General features: G+C 33.6%; 1 protein-coding gene across 1 annotated transcript; it reads left to right on the forward strand.

Moving 5' to 3' along the window:
• Nucleotides 1–10,024: 10,024 nt before the first annotated feature.
• Nucleotides 10,025–19,954, forward strand: LOC131652767 (uncharacterized). Its single transcript, XM_058922724.1, has 11 exons — nt 10,025–10,082; nt 10,180–10,285; nt 10,398–10,556; nt 11,754–11,834; nt 12,095–12,172; nt 12,253–12,348; nt 12,630–12,722; nt 12,809–12,952; nt 19,223–19,330; nt 19,515–19,566; nt 19,663–19,954. The coding sequence occupies exons 2-11, from the start codon at nt 10,187–10,189 to the stop codon at nt 19,683–19,685; spliced, it is 933 nt and encodes a 310-aa protein (XP_058778707.1). The 5' UTR covers nt 10,025–10,082; nt 10,180–10,186; the 3' UTR covers nt 19,686–19,954.
• The last annotated feature ends 2,263 nt before the right edge of the window (nt 19,955–22,217 follow it).

Here is a 22,217-nt window from a genome sequence, read left to right on the forward strand (position 1 = left end):
ATGTAACAGACGTCTCTGGAGATATATCTCCGAAATTTAAGGAGTATTTTTAAATTTTTATAGGGTGCTAATACACCTCATCAGGTGAAATTAGAAATTCCCTTGTTTTTTTTTTTCATAATCAAACATTATCCAAGCCCTATTCTTTATAGAAATCAATTTGACTGCTATCCTAACATAACTCACATTTTATTAAAATCAATTATACAAATAAATTCAATCAAATTAATTATCGCCACTGCAAAATCAATTACACGCTTAACATTGTTAGTCTAGTATAACTTAATGGTTAACATATTTTTCACATGTCTTTGTTAGTCTAGTATTATGATTAGGTCTTAAGGACAAATCTAACCCAATTTTACTTGAAAACGACACATGCATTCCATCATGTTTGAACCAAAGACAAACCACACTAATCTAATCCTACATCAAATTTCAACAACATTCAAGCCTTATCCTTTGAAGTAAAGTAGACTACATTTATCAAACAATGCCATAATACTTCATAAATCATTCATCAAACTTGAAATGAAAATAACAGGATATTATAATTTATACCAATACAAGATACATATGGTGATTAATAACATAATTCTGCCCAATTTTGTGCCTACTTTTCCCTCATTATTGCAAAGAGTAGCTGCTACCTATCAACAACCACATACTATACCACAACTCTAAACAAATACGGTCACCATCCACTGTTAGATATCAATTACACTGCCCAAAAACTGTCTGCTTTATCCAGTCTCGTTGTCCTAGCTGTTTCCCTATTTAGATAAGTTGGCATACCTTAAATCTCCTGAAAATGATTATAATAACTATCACAAGTTAGAGAGCATGGATCAATGAGAATACGAACAAGCTAGTTTTGACGATAATCCCTTCATCTTCCATTATAGAAATGTTGCAACTTGCAAGACTAATAAACAAAAGCGGTACTGTTCCTCAAGAAAAAATGACAGAACTTTGTTTCTGTTTGCCCACACCTTCATTAAATGTAACCTCAACTCACATGATCAAGTCCTACTTCCAACCCTCACAATCACATGGTCGAGTCCAAAGTGTTGGCAGCAGCTTCCTTTTTGAAATCTAGCTGAAACAATTTTAATTCTTTCGCATTAATATCCAAGGAACAACCTCAAATCAAGTAATCAATAACACTGAACTTATTAAAGGGAACAAAAAATTGTTCTCTCAACAAAACCATAGGTAACAAAATCATAATGTAAGTATATACATTCATATGAATTCAATATTTCGTTTGTTGTGTATATCTTATTCGCCACCACTCAATGAACTATAGTTTGACATTCAATGTCAATACTTCCTATGTAGTGATGGAGATGACCAACTTCCTATATTGTTATATTGGAACCGTTGTTATATTGGAACCGTAACTCGAATTGTAAATAGGAGGATATAGGGTTGAACAATTGAAGTATGTAGTAGTGGAAGGGTTTTGTACTAGTGAAACATTTATTATCTATTATCTATTATCTATTATAATATATTAAAACAAAAGTACCTCGAAATTCCACTTCAAGCCCTCTCATAAAAACACAAAAACTTTTCTTATTCTATAGGTAGAAAAGACTTTTTGTTACATAACTCAATATCATCCATTTGGCATTTATTACGGGTGACGTGGCAACACCCAATAATTGGTTGCATTTTATATTTTTTTATTCCATTATTAATTGAAAGATTGTCAATTGAAACGATACATTTATGCAACCGAAATTAAATAGCCAACATAAAGTGGTTTTACATTTTTCAAATGAAAGTTCCCTTTCCATATGTTCAATGCACGAGAAGCTCAACCAAGACAATGAGTAAAAGTTAGAAAACCCTTTCACTATTTAATTTCACCATAAACAATGGATCTGAAAGCAAAACACATATCTAAATTCCTCCACCCCAAATATGGTACGATTGAATATTTCATTTTAGGGTTTGAAGCTTTATAAAGCCATAACCCATGGCTAATCATCATCGTTCTCCAGGTTCTTCATACAAAATCGTTCTTCCACCTCAAGAACTCCTCGATGATCTTTGCAGGTTAGTAATTTACATTTTTTACTTTCGGTTCGATTTTTTCTGCTTTTTTACTTGCATTACCTAAGGAATTCTGTGATATTTTTTTCTGATTTTTCTGATATTGTTTTTTTCTGTTTTTGTTACTCTTTTTTATATTAGTTTCAAGTTTTGTAGAAATGGTTTGGCATGAATTTATAAAAGGCCAGATGAACGACAATTTCGACTACGCTGACACCGGCCTAATCTTGCTGCTACTGTAGTATATGGTGAAAATCATGCTGGTGTTGTTGTTAGTGGAAATGTCGTGCTTAAAGGTAATTCATTTGGTTTATAGGATCACTCTGATTGTTGATTTTATTTTATAGATGTTAAACATATGGATCACTCTGATTGTTGATTTTATTTTATTGAAGTTAAACATATACGTATGTGCATTTTGTTTGATTCATTTTTGAGGAAATAATTTTGGTTTTTAGTACTTTAGTTGCTTCTATCTGGATTTGATATTGAGAAAATACTTCTTCTTTCATAAGTGATGCTTGAGGAAAGATTTGGTCAATTTTTCCACTATGTTTTTTCAAATCTGACTAGAAATCTCATTACTTTTTATGTTTTACCCCAGTGTTGTCCTTGGTAATTGCTCTGATATATTTATTGATTGGTGGATGAGGATTATAGATCTGGGGCATAACCTTTTTTTTTTACCATTTTTAATTTTTATATTGAGGTTTGTCCAGCCTGCTGATTTCTATCTATTCAAGGCAATAAAAAAAGTATCTGCAATATATTTGTCTAATGAAAACATCTTATAATAGAGCAAGGAGGAGTATGAAGCATCACTTTGTTTCTGTGGAAGCCAAGTATGTTATGGGAGCTACTTGAATCTAATTACAATTATCTTTTTCACCTTCTAATTACACTTAATGTCTACACATGCTTAAAAATCATACAGAGTAGAGAATCATATATCTTGGTTACTTAATGTCTACGCATGCTTAGAAATCATACACAGTAGAGAATCATATTTAAATAAATATGTTTCTCTTATTTTTTCTGCTACAGCTGCCTTGGAAATTCTCTTAACGGACGGTTTTAGAGACCGGTTATATTTGACAATTTTGGAAAGAAAGATGCAGAGTTGGTGTTGAAGCGGAATGAATCGGTAGTGCTTGCTAGCATTCAAAACAATTCTTGAAGATGTAGAAGTGTATTCTTGAAGATATAGTTTTTCTTTTGTCTATAATACCCTTAATTTTTAATCTTTTCAATATACTTTTTTCTCTCTCTCATAATAATAAGTTAAGGGCAATTTTGATAAAACTATAATGATTACTACATTGAAATTTGAAAGTGACAATTAAATTGAAACAATTTTTTTTCACAAAAGTGACATTTATAAAAGAACGGAGGGAGTATATTATAACACATATAAATATAAATGCGGTGAAAAAAATAGTAATATTGGAAGTGTAAATCAAAATATGGAATTCTATCAAATGATATTTTTTTATCCATTGTGCATTTCGATTGTGTTGCAGGTGATTATTTTAGATGAATCAATTTGTTCCATATATGTTAATGAAGACCTATTAGAACAATTTTGATTGGTCAATAATCAAATTTACATACTTTAATTATACACTACCTGGTATCTAATAAAAATATGAAACATATAGGAAACATTTTATAAACAATATCCATAAAATTAATCAATATTGATTATTATTATTATTTTATTTTTTTTGGAGCAAAAAATTTTTTATTCCAAAACGCAATTACAGCAATGCCGATCTATCGATCCAGGCTACACCTCAACAAATTCAACAAGGAAAACAGATTACCAAAAATTAGAGCCAACTATAACATATTACAATAATTGGCCAATTTAATATCTAAAGCAGCCCTGTGTCCAATAATATCCTTGATGTATTCACTTCTCAAGTCTTCCTTTTTGCCATTCTGAAAAACCATCTTGTTTCTTTGGTTCCAAGTAGCATACACCATCTCAGTGGCAGCTAGTTTCAGTAGCTTTGCGCGTTCGCTCTTCCCTTTGGTTTGGCTACAAATCCACTTAGCCTCTTCTGTCCAATCCCCAGGAGTATGTCGAATCTTCATCCAGGTAAGAAGCTGAATCCATGTTTTCTTAGTCTCGGCACAATCGAAGAATAGGTGCTGATTTGTTTCCATTTGCTCACAGTACACACACAATCCATCGGTTAGAATCCCAATCTTACTTATCCTATCTTTCGTGGGTAACCGGTTTTGACACGCCATCCATAGAGTAAATATGGCACGCGGTCTAGCTTGGTTATTAAACATAAGGGACCTCCAAGCAACTTTGGGCTTATCACCTCTCATCATATGATACATCTTACTCGTATCATAGTTTCCAGTCACTTGAAACTCATGCCAAAGTGCTGACTGACATAACACATCCCTGCGCTTAAACATCGCCTTCAGAATCCAGGAACTATCGGCTTTGGGTTGGTACGTATGCACGTCGTGACGCTTAATGTAGTAGAAGTGGATCCATTGAATCCAAAGCTTGTCTTTCTTAGCACACAAATTCCACAACAGTTTCCCAATAGTGGCTCTGTTCCATTCGGCTAGAGAGATTAAATTCATTCCTCCGGCAGCATGCGGATCACAAATATGGTCCCAAGAGATGGGAGACTTTCTCGATGGCATGTCTTTTCCTGTCCAAAGGAACCTGCGGCAGAGACTCTCAATGTGATTAAGTACCTTTTTGGGCAATAGGAAAATCTGCATCCAGTAATTAGTGATCGCGAAAATAACACTTAGAATCAGCTGTAAGCGCCTTGCATACGATAACAGTCTGGTACTCCAATGATTTATCCTACTTAGCATTTTATCAAGGAGAGGTTGGCACATATTAATACTCAGTTTTCGACTGGCCAAGGGCACCCCCAAATATTTGAAGGGCAGACTGCCTCTTTCAAAAGTAGTTTCCTGCTGAATTCTAACTTGCTCATCAACATTACCCCCCCCCCCCCCCGAAATACACTTTGCATTTTGAAGGACTGGCCACCAGACCTGTAGCAGCAGAAAAGTCCCGAAACTTAGCCATCATCATCTGGACAGACAGTAGATCACCCCTGTAGAACAATAATAATTCGTCGGCAAAACAAAGATTAGTAATCCTAAGTTTTTGACATTTAGGATGAAATTTAAATCTCGGTTCCACATTAAGACTTTGGAGTAACCTATGAAGGTATTCCATAATTAAGACGAATAGGAGTGGAGACATCGGATCCCCTTGTCTCAGACCTCGCTTAGCTTTAAGGATTCTCGTCGGTGTACCATTTATAGAATACCTGTACGACACTGTTGTGACACAAACCATTATCCAAGTAACAAACTTGTGGGGGAAACCAAGTTCAATTAAGATCTGGTTAAGCGCAGTCCATTCAACGGTATCATACGCCTTTTGTATGTCCATTTGGATCATACATCTGGGGGATATATTTTTCCTATCATAGCCGCGAATCAACTCTTGCGCCAGCATTATGTTATTATGAATAACCTTCCCTGGAACAAATGCTGACTGACTATCATCAATCACAGCAGAAATCACTTTACCAAGCCTTGTAGGAAGGATTTTGGATATTATCTTATACACAGTGCTACAACAGGCTATAGGACGCATATCTTTGACCGTTTTTGCCTCGGAGGATTTCGGTATCAGGGTCACCAATGAACAATTCGCAGCCTTATATAATTTGTTACCATTAAAGAATTCTCTGACAGCTTCCTTAACACTAGGCCCAACAACACTCCAGGATACTTTGAAGAAATAAGCATTAAATCCATCGGTACCCGGAGCTTTATGATTACCTATGCTCATTAAGGCCTCCCATATTTCCTTGTCCTCGATAGGTAGGATGAGAGACTGAGCAAACTCTCTTGGTATGATCTTTCCTCTTCTAATGGCAGTAATATCAATACCTCTTAGATACCCAGCAGATGTCCATATCAAATAATTGTAAAACTGCAGAATCTCATTATTATTATTATTATTATTATTATTATTATTATTATTATTATTATTATTATTATTATTATTATTATTATTATTATTTATGTATATCGTCAAAACAATTTTTAAAAGTTAAAAATTAAACTAATTTCATTAACGTGTTTATTTCCTAAAATAATATAAACAGATTTATATATTTTTTAAATATATATATTCTAAAAGTGACAATAATTCTTGAAGTTAAAGACTAGAATATGAAAGTTGCGCAGGCTAAAATATGAAAGCTGCATAGCAGTGATGCATACATACAAAAGTGTATATATAATTAATATTTAACTTGATCGCAACAAGAATAAAGATAAAAATAAAGATGAAATTATGATATAAATTTAAAACGTTAAGTTAATTAATTTACTTATCAAATTCAATTTTATTTTATTTTTTAAAATCTATTTGTTACTAAAGTTTTATTTTTTTTAATTTTATTTTTTAATTTGTTTTATAGTTTGTTTTGAATGAGCAACTGTTTGATACGTTGTAGTACAAAAGTTTAATATCTATATAATTAATTAGTATTTAAAAAATTATTTGTAGTACAAGAGTTTGATAATGTGAAGTAGTTAATACTCAATAGAATAAAGTGTAATTTTTTTCTTTATATATTAAATGACACTCTCTAAATTATTTGTAATATTTTGGTTTGTTGATAAAGTCACTTTTACGTGAAAAATATTAACACATGGATGAAAAGTCACGCAACTTTCCATACTTCAATTTATCAAAAAATGTTAGTGTATTTTATGATAAAATTGTATCATTTATACTAACAAAATGTTATAAACATTAGTATATGATAAAAGAACATGAGACAATTATGATAGAAACAAACATTAATTTGTTATAAAAAGTATAAATTTATCATTCTTTTTTATATTTCTACAATTTTATATTATCATTTAATTTAATTAGTACACATATATAACATAAAGTTTTATCACTGAATCAAAAGCAAATTTTGCCTCTTTGTTAAAACCTAATAAATAATATACATTAATTATAATACTTTTAATTATTATAATAATATACATTAAACGTAGAAACTTTAAAGCATTTGACGGGAGCTGTCACACATTTTAGGTTTGGAACAATGAGCTAATATCTCAAATATGTTTAATAAATTTCATTCTCTAACTATGTTTAATTTCTTAATTAAAATTATATTTTTCGATATTCTTAAAACAAAAATATCATTTATTTTTTGATATTTTTCGATTTCTTTTTGAATCAAGGGATATATTATTAATTCAAAAAACAGTCTAATTACAATGGTGATCAAAGATCCAACCATCCAAAGAAACCAACAAGACTAACTAACACATTAAGGTAGCTATGTGTTTTCTTAATTTGGGTGAATACCACCCTCTATATATCACTTTCTTTATGATTCTATCTGTAATTTCTATACTTGTGCTTCTATAAGTATTTCCCCTAAAAATAATATCATTCCTATATTGTCAAACACCATAGACGGTTTCGGCCAGAGCAATCTTCAGGACCCTAAACCGCCAGCCTTTCTTGCCAATCATACAGATGGATATTTTTCGATATTATTAATTAAAATTATCATTTATACTGATAAATACACTAATAAATGTTAAATTATAATTTTATTTATTTATTTATCTACTTATAATTACTCGATATTCTTAAAACAAAAATATTTTTATTTTTTTCTCTTTCCTATATAAAATTTAATAATTGATTTATTTTATTTGTTATTATTTTAAGGCATGCCACATGTCAGGAAATAAATGTACTTGCAAAATTTTGAAAACAAATCAATAATTTAGTTTTTCAATTATAATATTTTTACTATAAAAGTAATTTAAAAGTTGTCTTTTTAACTTTATGTATTAATGCTTACTATCATTTGTAAACAAAATTTTATTCCAAGGTTAAATATTTAATTTATCATTATAAAAATATAAGAATAAAAATTATTTTGTAATTATTTATATCCTTATTTGGGATAAAATATATTTTGAAATTATTTAGATTTTTATAGAAAGGTTAATAAAACTAAACAAAATCAATTGAGATTTTATAATTTTTATAAACTTATGAAATAACTAAAACTTATCAGAATATTTTCAAATTAATTTCATAATTGTAATCATGATAAAAATATTTTAAATAATAGTCGTCAAAATTTAATGATAAATGGTAATCATAAAAAATAATGATAAAAGATAAAAATTTATTAATATAGTCAACTTTATAAACTGAATAAGCTACCATTGTTTTTATAAACGTAAATAAGTTACAAATAATTTTTTGAAAGTCATAAATTTAACTATCAATACAATTATTTTTATAAATGAGAATAAAAAGTAGATTATGAAATTTTCATAATTTTTTATTTTAGAATTAATTTGACATATCATTTTAAATTTGAGATCCTTATATTTATTATGATTATTTTGAATATATGGGGATAAATATATATTATTTACCATATGTTTTAAATTTATATATTTTTATAATTGTACATATTCAGATCTAATTACTCTATTAACATATTAATATTTTCATTATTTATTTAATTTTTAAATGTTTTATCTTTTGCTCTTGATTCTTTTGATGGGGTACTGTCATACATTTTATTTTTATTTATAAAACTTATAAATTTGAAATTTGACGGGCAACTGTCATATGTTTTAGGTTTGTAAAAATAGAATAATATCTAAAAACAGATTTAATAAATTTTTAGAATTAATTCATTTAGATTCAACTTGAGTTTGTTAACTCATTTGAATTCACGAGTAGATGTGAACATATATATATATGAGATATAAACTATTGCATAAATGTTTATATATATATATATATATATATATATATATATATATATATATATATATATATATATATATATATATATATATATATATATATATATATATATGAACTTTATAAGTCAAAATTAGATACATGTAATGTGAAATTCCGACCAGACTCGTGCGACAGCACGAGTTTCCTACTAGTTCAAGAATAAAACAAATAAATCAAATAAATAAAATATCTCACAAAATATGTAATGATGACAAATCAGCAAAATTTATTGTCAAAACAATATGGTGAGAGCAATGTTTTAAAAACCGAACCGGAGAAAGAACCGTTAAAACATACGTGTCATGGTTCAATCGGTTCAACCGTGGTTGAACCGTATATTAAATTTAAACTAAAAAAATACATATAATATTAAATATTCTAATAAAATTAATTTATATCATAATTTGTAGAATAAAATTCTCAAATAAATAGAATACTAATAAACAAACTTACAAAATAAGAAGAATGCAATGTAAGATCGAATAACAAAATATAAAATTAGTTAGGACCAATGTATATATTTGTCCTAATTGCTTAACTCAAAACCATAAGTTATTCCTCAGTATAATTTTTCCCATATCTTTAAAGACCAACATCAGTTATCTCGTGCCCACAAATATTACATTATTTATTCTCTTTCTATGACATTTACATTGTCTTTTGTTTTTCAATTTTATTCTTTATTTTCTATCTATATAATTTTAAATGTTTACTATAATTAATTTTTTTAGCTTTAAACAAAGAAATAAAATGAGGTAAAACATAAAAAATTTATCTTTGATTTTTTAAACCGTCTGGTTCACCAAAATCGGTTTCGATTTTACGATTATTTTGATATTTTGCGCTTGAAGCAATTTTATCTCAATTTTATAGACCTAACCGTTTATTGGTCCAAACCGAACCGGATTAGACAACGGTTCAAAGTTGAACCAATTCAACCGGCCGAATCAATCCGGTTTTTAAAACATTGTGTGAGAGTAGTGATTTAAAAAACTTTCATGTCCTTGTAATTAGTCTAAATTAATTTTTGATTAATAATGTTAGATTGGCGGTTCCATATAGCCATTAAAGAGTTGTTTGGGTTAAAAACTCGTAAATTGAATAATTTATTTTTCTCGTCTTCCAAGGTTTGAAAAACACGACATCAACAGTTACAGTCTCATGTGTCCCGTCTTGTCGTAAATTGAATGATTTTTGTTCATTGATCTCTCAAACTAAGATCATAACGCTCTTGTGCTGGCTTGCAGTTCTACAATGGCGGATGAAAAAGACGCTTTCTATGTTGTTAAAAAAGGGAATCTTGTTGGCATTTACAAGTCTTTAACTGATATCCAACCTTTACTTTCATCTTCTGTATGTAAAGTTTTTGTCTTTATAAATTTTCTGCATTTGGGTGTGAACGATTTTAAAGCAGTTATGTTTTTCAAGTGTTTAATTTTATGTTTTGATTTTTTTTTTCATGCAGGTTTGTGGTGAGAGTGTGAGTGTTTATAAAGGGTTTTGTTTGCCTGAAGAAACTGAGGAGTATCTTGTCTCACATGGGCTTAAAGGAGCTACTTACTCTATCAGTGCTGCCAATGTTAATGCAGCTAGTTTTGGAAAACTTGTTCCTTGTCCTTATCAGGTTTGAGACACTATTTGTTCTTACTTTTGTTGTTGTCTTAAATTTGTTGTGAATTTTTTTCCGATTATATGGAATAAAGGCCTATGATTTGAGAAAATAGGATAATTGAAAGTAACCAAATGCATTGGTGTTAGATATTAGCAAGTGTCTTCAATCTGAAGTGTAGTTACTGCATAAATAAAAAGCCGTATTTTGTGCGTCCTGAGGCTTGATTTTGTTAACTTGAACTTTTGCATTTTCCTAAATGTTGTCAATTATGGATAGAAGAAGTTGTTCAAAGGGGTTGCTACAATGCTATAGCCCAACTTGGCAGCACTTTGTATTAAATCATGTGTTATGGAACAATAGTTTTTTTCTTCTTCTTCTTCTGAAATTCAAAATATATTAATTGAATTCATTTCTAACACAAGTGTGCAAGAATTGACTTTTAGAATACAGACCCGCCTCGATTAAAAGAGAAAAAACCGGATGCTACCAAGCTACACTAAGCTGCAGTGCTTCCCCTACACACCCTCTTTCTGCTCCAAAAACCAATTAGTGAGAAGCTACATCGTTGTCCGAGAATGGCAAACCATTATACAAACGGAAAAGTTTGCTTGCAGGCCACTGCAGGCAGAGGCAGCAGCCTTGCCACTTTGCACCGGAGAAAAGATACCATCAAAATACCAAAATGCAAGATTCTAACCACTGAACAAAAGCATCTCATTCCCTTGTGCTAACTCGACTACAGAAATAGTCACTAGATCTCCCTGAAAATCAGAGATAGTATCCAGAATTGGGCCTATTCGGGAGACAAAATAGCCCATGGAGATCCCAGCACCATTCTGATAGGATCTCTACTAACTCATTCATCAAAAAGACATGGGTAATTAGTTAAACTTGGTAGTAACCATAGCCACGACACCATCTTGGTTTTATCCACCATTGCACCATGCGATTGCACTATGATCTTGAAAATTCGGTCGTTCCTAACCTTCGAAATTTACCAAACTCCGCTATACTAAGGCGCTATAGCAATATTAACAATGCTATGAGAACATTGATTTTCGTCTCTTATTATGTTGGACTTGGAATGTATTGCATAGTGGTTCATTTTTCATTATCATTTTATCTTGTAACTTCTTAAGCTTATTTGTGTTTGGCAAGTTTGCTATTAGAAAAATTCCCAACTTCATGAAGAGATTGATATTCTTTCAGGATCCATACTCTTCTGGAGGAGGAGTTATGGTGAATTCCACATCAAAGAGCTTGCAAGGTGCATTACAAGTTGATGATAGTGTGAGTTATCAGAAAATATTCCTCTTATATTCTATGGAATGAAGACTTCTTTTTTTGTCCAAAATAACTTTTTCCTACGTATTTTGTGGTGGACTTTGAATACATGGGTTTTCATATATTATTAACATTATTTGTGATAACGTCTTAAACTGTTTTTATGTTTTTTACCGCTTATACCAATAGTGTCATATCTCTTGAAAGTTTGCAATTGGAGAAACATTTAACTTTAAAAAGAGATCAATTTTTCATTTTTTTGTCAGAATCCTAATTCTAACGGAGGAAGAACAATTATGACGAATTCCTCGTCACATAATTGTGCCATGCAACTTGATACTAATGTGAGTTGCCAATTTTAGAATATCCTCAAACAATAATTACAATTATTGGCTAGAGTAACACAAAACTTTTATTTATACAGAAGGGAGGTGGATCATTTTCATTTTCAACAAACGTGCAAAGGAAGCATAGTACAAGTGGATTACAACTACAAGCAGAGTTGTCTACTAATACTTGCGTAAGTTTTTGTGTTTTGCATGGTTAATATCAAATGTCAGACGTAAGAGGTTCGTGGTTAATATCAGATATCAGATGTAAGTGGTTTAAGTTAGTTTTTGTCTATTGCGTGGTTATTATCAGACGTGAGTCGTAAGAGGTAGTACCTTAAGGCAAGGATGAAGTTCAAATATGTGTCTTTACATGTAGTTATCTTTTATTTTAATTATCTCTAAATAGAGGTTTACATTGGAACTTCATTTATCCATAAAATAGCTATTAATACAATCAAAATTATTTTAGATTTCTTGTACACTTCACTTTGATGGCGCATCTAAAGGGAACCCTGGGCTTGCCGGTGCGGGAGCAATTTTGAGGGCAGATGATGGAAGCAAGGTGTCTCTATTTTGTACCAATACTAAATCATTTTTGTAATATTATGTGAATATATGAAAAGAACATACTCTTATATCTCTCCGCAGGTCTATCGATTGCGTGAAGGAGTTGGTACGGCTACTAATAATGTTGCCGAATACAGAGCCTTGATTTTAGGATTAAAACAAGCTCTCGAGAAAGGATTTAAGCATGTATGTGTTAAAGGAGACTCCCTACTTGTTTGTAATCAGGTTTGTTATTGCTAGAAGATACGAAGTATCCATCAATATTGTTAAGTAGTGGTACAATAGCCTATAGCGTAGCAGAGTTTTTGAACCTCTTCATACTTGTTGGTATGCACTATTCCTAATAATACCATTTGTTAACTGACATAGTAGTAAAAAAACCGATCATATTCTAATATCGGTATGTTAACCTCCTACCAAAAATATTAAAATATATTTTCATATGAACACATGGTGATATAGCTAATTAGTAGTATAAAAAAAAAAGTAATTATATAGAAGTTAATATATTAGGGTTCCACATTACACATATAGGCCACGGCCACCAATGAAGAACGTGTATGTTAGTAAGGTTAGACAGATATAAATAAGAATCGTAATCATTCATTTTGTAAAGTGTAACAAAATGTTATTTTTTTAATGTTACAAACTGTAATTAGGAAAGATTTATATTTGAGAGAATAATAGAAATTATGTTATTTATTGTATGTTTCCTTTTTCTTGTTCTTGGATCTTTCCTTTTTCCTTTTTCTTCTCTTGTTCTGTTTTTCCTTTTTCTTCTCTTGTTCCTGTTTTGTTATTTCTCTCTTGTTCCTGTTTTGTTATTTCTCTCTTGTTTAACTCTTTGAATTCCTAGTAACTCAAGCTTACTTATATATTATAGGAAAAGAAAATATATTAATGGAGATGAGAATTGTACTTGCTCATATAATCTCAAAATTCGGAATCCGCTTTTCCTTTTTCTCTGGTCACACCTGTTTTGGGTTGACTCCTTGTGGTGGGGCGAGCACAGTTCCTTAACCCTACATGTTAACCCACTTGTTTACCTTATATGGTTTTTACGATATATGGTTTCATGTTAGGCAAAAACTCGACAATAACCTGCAAGATTGTGGAAATGTGCGATTCTACCTTCTGGATCATAATTATGACTACCATATTACGATTATGACTACCATATTACCTGATAAGAACCAAAAAATGGAACAGAATTGAAAATATGAAAACTGAAATTTATGTAGATAATATTGGAATATTACAACACAGGTTTTCGAGAGCCTGTCTCTCCACAATTCAAATTCTTCCTAAATTTTCTGAATGCCTTCCTAATTCTGATTTGCTTCTATTTATACTGTATTTACATCTGTTCCTAATTGGCACAATTAATTTGAAGGGTTATAACTGTTAGATTTGATGCTGTTTGGTTCCAAGGGTTGCATCCCTTCGGGTGGGTGTGTCTGTTCACCAAGGGTCACGCCCCCTGATTCGCATCTCCTGACTCTGCACTCCTTGGGAGTCGCTGCCTGCGTGTGTAAAACTTGGTGATGGGTGGCCTAGGCTTATCAATACCCCCGCCTAAAAGATTCACCTTGTCCTCAAGGTGAAAATTTGGGAAGACCTCTTGAAATTTAGCCACAGATTCCCAACTATTTTCACTTGTAGGCAGATTCTGCCATTTAACTAAGACTTCCACGTTGCCAGGTTGTAATTCACGAATATCTAAAACAGAGTCCGGATAAACCTGTAATTCCTGATCCTCAGATAGCATAGGTGGTAAAGGTTGGGATTGGAAAGAATCACCAATGGCCTTCTTGAGGAGAGAGACATGAAATACTGGATGAATTTTACTATGAGATGGAAGATCCAATTTGTAAGCAACAGCACCCACTTTTTTTAACACCTGGAAAGGACCATAAAATCGAGGCGAGAGTTTTTCATTAATCCTTTTAGCCAAGGATTTTCTCCTGTAAGGTTGCATCTTTAAGAACACCCAATCACCGATTTCATATGTTATATCTCGGCGGCGTTTGTTGGCATTTGTGCGCATGACATCTTGGGACTTCAACAAATTCTCTCTCAGAGCCGCCAATAATTCATCTCGAGCAATTGTAAGTTTGTTGACTTCTTCAAGGCGGGACGGAATGGTGGATCCCTTAAGAATGTGAGGTGGATCACGTCCATACAATGCTTTGAAAGGGGACATTTTGGTTGAAGCATTATAATTGGTATTAAACCAGAATTCAGCCCAGGGAAGACAAGAGACCCATTTCTTAGGCTTAGTACCTGTTAAGCATCGTAAATAAACCTCCAAGCATCGATTGACAACTTCCGTTTGTCCATCCGTTTGAGGATGGTATGCCGAACTGAATTTTAGTTGTGTACCTGCTGCTTTAAAAAGGGCTTTCCAAAAATTACTTAAAAACAAAGGATCACGATCTGAAACAATGGAAGACGGAAATCCATGCAATCTTACAACTTCCTGTAGAAAAACTGCAGCAACATCGTTAGCGGTGTAAGGATGCCCTAATGGTATGAAGTGGGCATATTTGGTGAGCCGGTCAACCACCACCAGAATTGTATCCTTCCCCATGGATTTGGGTAGTCCTCCAATAAAATCCATCGAAATGTCTGTCCATACTTGAGTAGGAATTGGTAATGGCTGTAGCAGTCCTGCCGGTGACAAGTTATCGCTTTTGTTTCTTTGACAGACTTCGCAAGCTGCAACAAAATTTTTGATGTCGGTTTTCATCCCTTCCCAATAAACTAGATCTGCTATTCTTTTATAAGTCCTGAAGATTCCTGAGTGTCCTCCTACCAAGGATGAATGGAATTCTTTTAAAATGATGGGAATTCTGGAGGATGATTTTGACAACACCAATTTCTCCTTGTAAAATAGTTTCTGATCCCTTAACGTGTAGCCAGCATGAGACATGGGATTGATAATTAGGTCTTGCATGATTTTTTGTAACTTGACATCTTGTTTGATCTCTTCAACCCATTCCTCGAAATCGTGAATTTGTAAGACTGTCATGGCACAATAAGAACTTCTCCTGGATAGGGCATCGGCGACAGAATTTTCCTTCCCTGGTTTGTACTGTATTTCAAAATCATATCCTGCTAATTTGGAAATCCATTTGTATTGTTCCTCACCGATCATTCTCTGCTCTGTCAAAAATTTCAAACTTTTTTGGTCAGTTTTAATAATAAAATGATTTCCCAACAAGTAGTGTCGCCATTTCTGGACTGCTTTTACGACTGCCATTAATTCGCGATCATACACTGATTTCCTCTGATTCCTTTCTGATAGGGTAGTACTCCAAAAGGCCAGGGGTCTTCCTTCTTGCATTAGAACAGCCCCTAGTCCGGTTCCGCAAGCATCTGTTTCAACCACAAAAGGTTTTGAAAAGTTGGGTACTGCTAATGTAGGTAAATTGGTCATGGCTTGCTTTAGTTGTTCGAATGCAAGTTCTGCCTCTGGACTCCATTGAAAGGCATTTTTCTTCAACAGGTTGGTCAATGGCCTTGCTATTCTTCCATAATCATGAACGAACCTCCTATAATAGCCAGTAAGGCCTAGGAATCCCCTTAAGCTAGTGACATCCTTGGGTGAAGGCCATAACGTCATTGCTTCCAGCTTCTTAGGATCTGCGGATACTCCTCCAGCAGAAATAACATGTCCCAAATATTCCAAGTTATCTTGGCCAAATGAGCACTTCTTGCCGTTGATCTTCAATTCATTTTGTTGGAGTAACGTTAATACATTTTGCAGATGTTGCTTGTGTTCTTCCATAGAAGGGCTGTATATTAGGATATCATCGAAGAATACCAAAACGTATTTTCGGAGTACTGGCCTTAATACTTCATTCATTAATGATTGAAAAGACGAAGGTGCGTTAGTAAGTCCAAATGGAAGTACCAAAAATTCATAATGACCTTCATGTGTTCGAAAAGCAGTTTTTGCAATATCCTCTTCCTTCATTCTGATTTGGTGGTATCCGGATCTTAAATCCAGTTTTGAAAAGATGTTGGCCCCTCCTATTTCGTCTAACAACTCTTCAATCACCGGGATGGGAAATTTGTCGGGAACAGTGATTTTGTTCAAGGCCCTGTAATCTACACAAAACCGCCAACTACCGTCTTTCTTTCTGACTAGGATGACAGGACTAGAATAAGGACTCGTAGATGGTCGGATGATTCCCGCTTCTAACATTTCTGCAACTAATTTTTCAATTTCTGTTTTTTGATAGTGAGGATATCTGTATGGTCTGATATTCGGTATTTGGGCTCCTTCTTTGAGGTGAATGGCATGGTCTTGACGCCGATGAGGAGGAAGTCTTTCTGGGGGTTCAAAGATGGAAGGGAAATCATGTAGCACATCTTTTAATTCTGACGGGATTGAATCCTTCCAATCTATCTCTGCTTGAATATGACGATAATCGATAAAGAACCCTTCTCCTTGCTGCAAAGCTTTCAACATAGAATTAAGTGAGGCATCTTTCTTTGAAAGTTCTGGCTCTCCCTTTAAAATCACCTTTCTTCCATTAATCTTAAAGCCCAACGTCAGTTGTTCAAAGTTGGCACTAATCTCTCCTAGGCTTGCTAACCATTCCATGCCTAAAACCACATCCACGCCTCCAAGGCCGAATAAGAAGAACTGTTGTTGTACTTGTACTTCTTGCACTTTCAAGGGAACCTTTCTGCATACTCCCTTACATTTGATTTTGTGACCATCTCCAACTTCTACAACGTATGATGGAGTGTCTTCCACTTCTAATTGTAATTTTTCCACTAGTTCCTTTGAAATGAAGTTGTGGGTGGCACCGCAATCTATCAGTACTATGACTTTGTTATCATCAATACTTCCCCAAACCTTCAAAGATCGGCGAGAAGTAAATCCCACAATACTATTCATGGATAATTGGGGCGTTTCTCCAAATTCGGGTTCGGGCTCCTCTTCGGAGTTTTCAACATCATCTTCATCTGTTACTAACATTATCCGAAGTTGTTTATTTCTACATACATGAGAAGTGCTCCATTTTTCTTCACAACGAAAACATTCTCCTTTCTTCCTCTTCTCTTGAAGTTCTGCTTCGGTTAACCGTTGAAATCCTCTGGGTCGGTTGTTGTTTTCTGGTTTGTTCACAGATACACTTCCCGTAAAAGAATTAGAAGGGCCATTACTTTTTCCTCCACCTTTCTGACTAACACCATAAGTAATAGTCTTCGAATAGGATGGGCTTCGATACGAGTTGTTGAATTTTGAATTTGAGTTAGAAGGGGCATTCGGTCCCACCTTCCAAATTGCTCTATTTTTTTGTTCGATCATTAATGCCTTCTTGACCATGATTGAAAAAGTGGGTGGTTCGTAGAGTTTAATTTCTGCCCCAATGTCTTCCTTTAATCCATTCGCAAAAATGTCCTTTAAATGTTCTTCATCGATAGTTTTCAGCATACCTGCAAACTTTTCGAATTGTTCAACGTACTCTTCCACCGTTTCTTCTTGTTTAAGTGCAAGGAGGGCAGCAAAAGGGTTGAGAGTGGCTGAAGTTTGGAACCTTTCAAGAATGGCAAGTTTGAAATCTTCCCATCCAATATCAGAATTGCAATTTTCCCACCATTGGAACCAAGATAGTGCCTTTCCCTCTAGAGCCACCATAACTGCCTGAATTTTCTCTTCTTCAAGGATTTCTCTCATTTGAAAGAAGCGTTCCAATTTATTTATCCAGCCATAAGCATCGGATTCTCCATCATATATGGGGATTGCCAATTTTCTCCATCGTTCTGTTTTTCTTTCTCCGGTGTGGACCTTGGTTGAACGTTCTCCATTGATGGAACCTTTGGGTGTGCCATCTTCTGAATGCTTGGACAAATTTTCCACCATGGCTTCTAGACGTGCAAAGCGTGTTTCGAATTGTTGTCGTTCTACATCTCGGTTTTGTCGGTCCGCCATCAACATTTCTAAAATTCTCTCCATTGTGTCTGGGTTTTCGGGATTAGATCGAGTTGTCACCATAGTTGGAAGCAAAGCACCTGGACGGTGCTCTGATACCAATTGATAAGAACCAAAAAATGGAACAGAATTGAAAATATGAAAACTGAAATTTATGTAGATAATATTGGAATATTACAACACAGGTTTTCGAGAGCCTGTCTCTCCACAATTCAAATTCTTCCTAAATTTTCTGAATGCCTTCCTAATTCTGATTTGCTTCTATTTATACTGTATTTACATCTGTTCCTAATTGGCACAATTAATTTGAAGGGTTATAACTGTTAGATTTGATGCTGTTTGGTTCCAAGGGTTGCATCCCTTCGGGTGGGTGTGTCTGTTCACCAAGGGTCACGCCCCCTGATTCGCATCTCCTGACTCTGCACTCCTTGGGAGTCGCTGCCTGCGTGTGTAAAACTTGGTGATGGGTGGCCTAGGCTTATCATTACCTGCTATAAATTTTAAACTTTTTATACTTTTCTAATATTTTACTACTTTTTTTATAGATTCAAGGTTTATGGAAAATAAAAAACCAGAATATGAGTTATTTATGCAACGAGGCCAAAGAGCTGAAGAATAAGTTTCTGTCATTCAGGATAAATCATATTCCAAGGGTAACCAATTTCCAATTTCAGGATTTTTTAATTTGCATGCCTATCTACCAAAGAAGTAATGATCCTAATGTTTGGATTAAGTTAGAAATTAAAAATGCATATTCCACTTTTTAACTAGAAGATTAAGATATGTACATAATATTTGGAATCTATTCATAAATAACATGTCTTTTTTATGTTCAAGGAATATAACCGAGATGCTGATACTCAAGCAAACCGTGCCGTTAATCTTAAAGGTTAGACATCAATACTTTTTTGACTTGGCTATATGTTGCTATTATATAGGTATAATATGTATATAGTAAATTTTAAGGAATTTTGAACTTTTGCAGATGGTGAAGTTGAAGAAGACTGAGATAAAATAATGATGAATTAGTAGCATGCATGTCTTATTCCTTTGTCTTCTGTTAATGAAAATTGAAGTGCATTAGCTATAAGGGTAGGTGTAAGCTAAATTTCTTGTATAGTGTATGCATAGCTATTTAAACAAATAGGAATTCTAGATGTGATCCTAAATTTTCAAAAGTTTTTAAATGAATTGGTTTTGCCTTAGCGACGCAATTTGTTATCTATTTGCCTTTCTATTTTGTATAAACTTTAATTTTTATTTGGATTTCTTATTATGCAAAGGACTATTTTTAATTAAATTAAAAAAGGTATTATTTAACCCGGGCAAAGACTAAAGATAGAATGTTTCTGTTGAGAATAAAAAAAATTAAGATTTTGTAAGCTAATTCGATTAAGATTATTATTTAATTTAAATTAGTCTTGTTGTATTTCATTATAATGATTTGAATTTTATAAAATAGTTGTGTTTCACTCCAGAATTTTTGCAAGTAAGAAAAGTTGTATGGCATCCAAAAACATATTTTAATTTTGATTCACCGTTTTATAGATTGGAATGGATCTTGTTTAGAAATTTTTTGTGGGAATTGTTTATCCAGCGCTAAATGGTGGAAAAATATCTTGAAGGAATTTTGAAAATGTCTTTTAGAATTTGAAAGTGTATTTTTCGAATGCACATTCTTCATATCAAAATACAAAATACGTCTTAAGTGATATTCATTTCATTTTTCCTCTACTCATTTACACTAAATCCATACACCCATACCCTGTTTTTTTTTTTTTTAAAGTCTAAAAATTAACTTTTGAAATAAATTTGAAAGTACACTTCCGAACAAAAACATCAAAAATATAAAAATGCAGGAAACGATTTGCAGAATAATTAAAAACTACAAAAATTTCTTTGACTGATGGGTCAGGCGTTTTATATCAGTCCACTGTAGGTAAATATCCCCTTGCCATATTTGATCAAAGGGATGCTAATGTAATGGAATAGTCAATGAAACTTTATGCCCTTGCGATATTTGATCTAAGGGGTGCTAATGCAATAATCAATGAAACTTGATTTAGCAATTGTGGGACTCTAGAAAATCAATGGAGTTTAAGTAAAATTGTGGGACTCTAGAAAGAGAATTTATTTATCCACCTCCTTATTTTCTTGGTGACCCCTGGTGAAAATTCTTAAACACCTCTATACTTCGGAAATGTATTTTCGAAGTGCAAAAAATGTTGTTTTCGGAGATATATCTCCGAAAACACATTTTTTTTTCAATTTTTTTCTTATTTCGAAAATGCATTTCCGAAAACACCATTTTGGAAGTGCATTTCAGAAATACTGCGTGTTTTGCAGTTTAGACAAAACAGCCCCTCCCCCCCAAATCATTTACCCTAAACCAATTTCAAACTCAACCTCTCTGAGATTTTCTGCAAACCAACTTCCAAGGCTACATCTACTTGTTCTACTACATTCAAAAGTATCTCAATCACCTTCAATTTCAATTTGTAAGTTTCTAAAGCTTTAGATCCATGATTGAAATGCATGTTAGGGTTGTTAGAAATTAGAAAATGATATAGGGGTAGGTTGTTAGTAGTCTTTAGGGTTGTTTAGAAGCATAAAAAATGATTTTGAAGTGTGTTTTGGGGTCTGACATGAAACCTGCAGAAATAGTGTTCGCAGGGGTGTTTCGGAAGTTCATTTCCGAAAACACCTCCCTGACCAGTTTCGGAAATGAAATTTCGAAAAGTGTCCAGAAGTGTTTTTTTTTAATTGTTTCGCATTCTTATGGATTTTAATTGTTTCAGGAATATGGCAGGCAACCCAGCACGTATCAGACAGGGGAGAGAGACACAGACAATGTCGGCTAGACGCGAGCGTGCGACGCAGCTTGCATCGACGCGGGGACGGGGTGGAGTACGAGCACCCGTACAGGCAGATGAGCCTGGTTCCTCGTCTGGATCGAGGAGTCGGCTGGCTCGAGTATCTTCTTCCCGTCAGGAGGATGAGGAGGAGGAGGTGGTTACATACCAAGAGGCGGAGGAGGAGATACCTGATGCTGATCCTCCACACGGGGAGGAGGAGGAGAAGGGCTACCCGGGAGGGTCTAGTGACACGTCCGTGCTGATTTCCTACCACGAGCGCGTCGCTCGATGTGTCTGGGATGGAAAGGTATTTTTTATAATTTATCCGACTTTATAATTTATTTAGCTTTTTATTCTACATTTTCTTAACGGTCTAATTAACAATGTTTTTTTGCTTTTGTTTTTGTTGTAAGATTTTTGGTCTCTTTAAAACAGAGGCGCAATGGTTTAATGATGCGGTGACTGCTTCCGGGCTTGGTGGGTTGTGCATGACCGGGTATACCACCATCAGCCACGGCATGCAGGGGGGCTTTGTGGAGCGGTGGCATAGGGAGACGTCTTCTTTCCACTTACCGGTTAGGGAGATGACGATCACCTTGCACGATGTGCAGTGTCTTCTCCACTTGCCGATTAGGGGGATGCTACTGAACCATTCTCGGATCCAGAGGGTCGATGCGATCGACTG

Source organism: Vicia villosa, linkage group LG2, assembly GCF_029867415.1.
Source record: "Vicia villosa cultivar HV-30 ecotype Madison, WI linkage group LG2, Vvil1.0, whole genome shotgun sequence".
NCBI classification, from domain to species: domain Eukaryota; kingdom Viridiplantae; phylum Streptophyta; class Magnoliopsida; order Fabales; family Fabaceae; genus Vicia; species Vicia villosa.

Excerpts from the sequence above, each read along its gene's own strand:
- LOC131652767 (XM_058922724.1), top strand. The coding sequence starts at position 10,187 with ATGGCGGATGAAAAAGACGCTTTCTATGTTGTTAAAAAAGGGAATCTT. Across the intron at positions 10,286-10,397 it reads AACCTTTACTTTCATCTTCT|GTTTGTGGTGAGAGTGTGAG; the intron begins GTATGTAAAGTT and ends TTTTTCATGCAG. Across the intron at positions 19,567-19,662 it reads CCGTGCCGTTAATCTTAAAG|ATGGTGAAGTTGAAGAAGAC; the intron begins GTTAGACATCAA and ends GAACTTTTGCAG.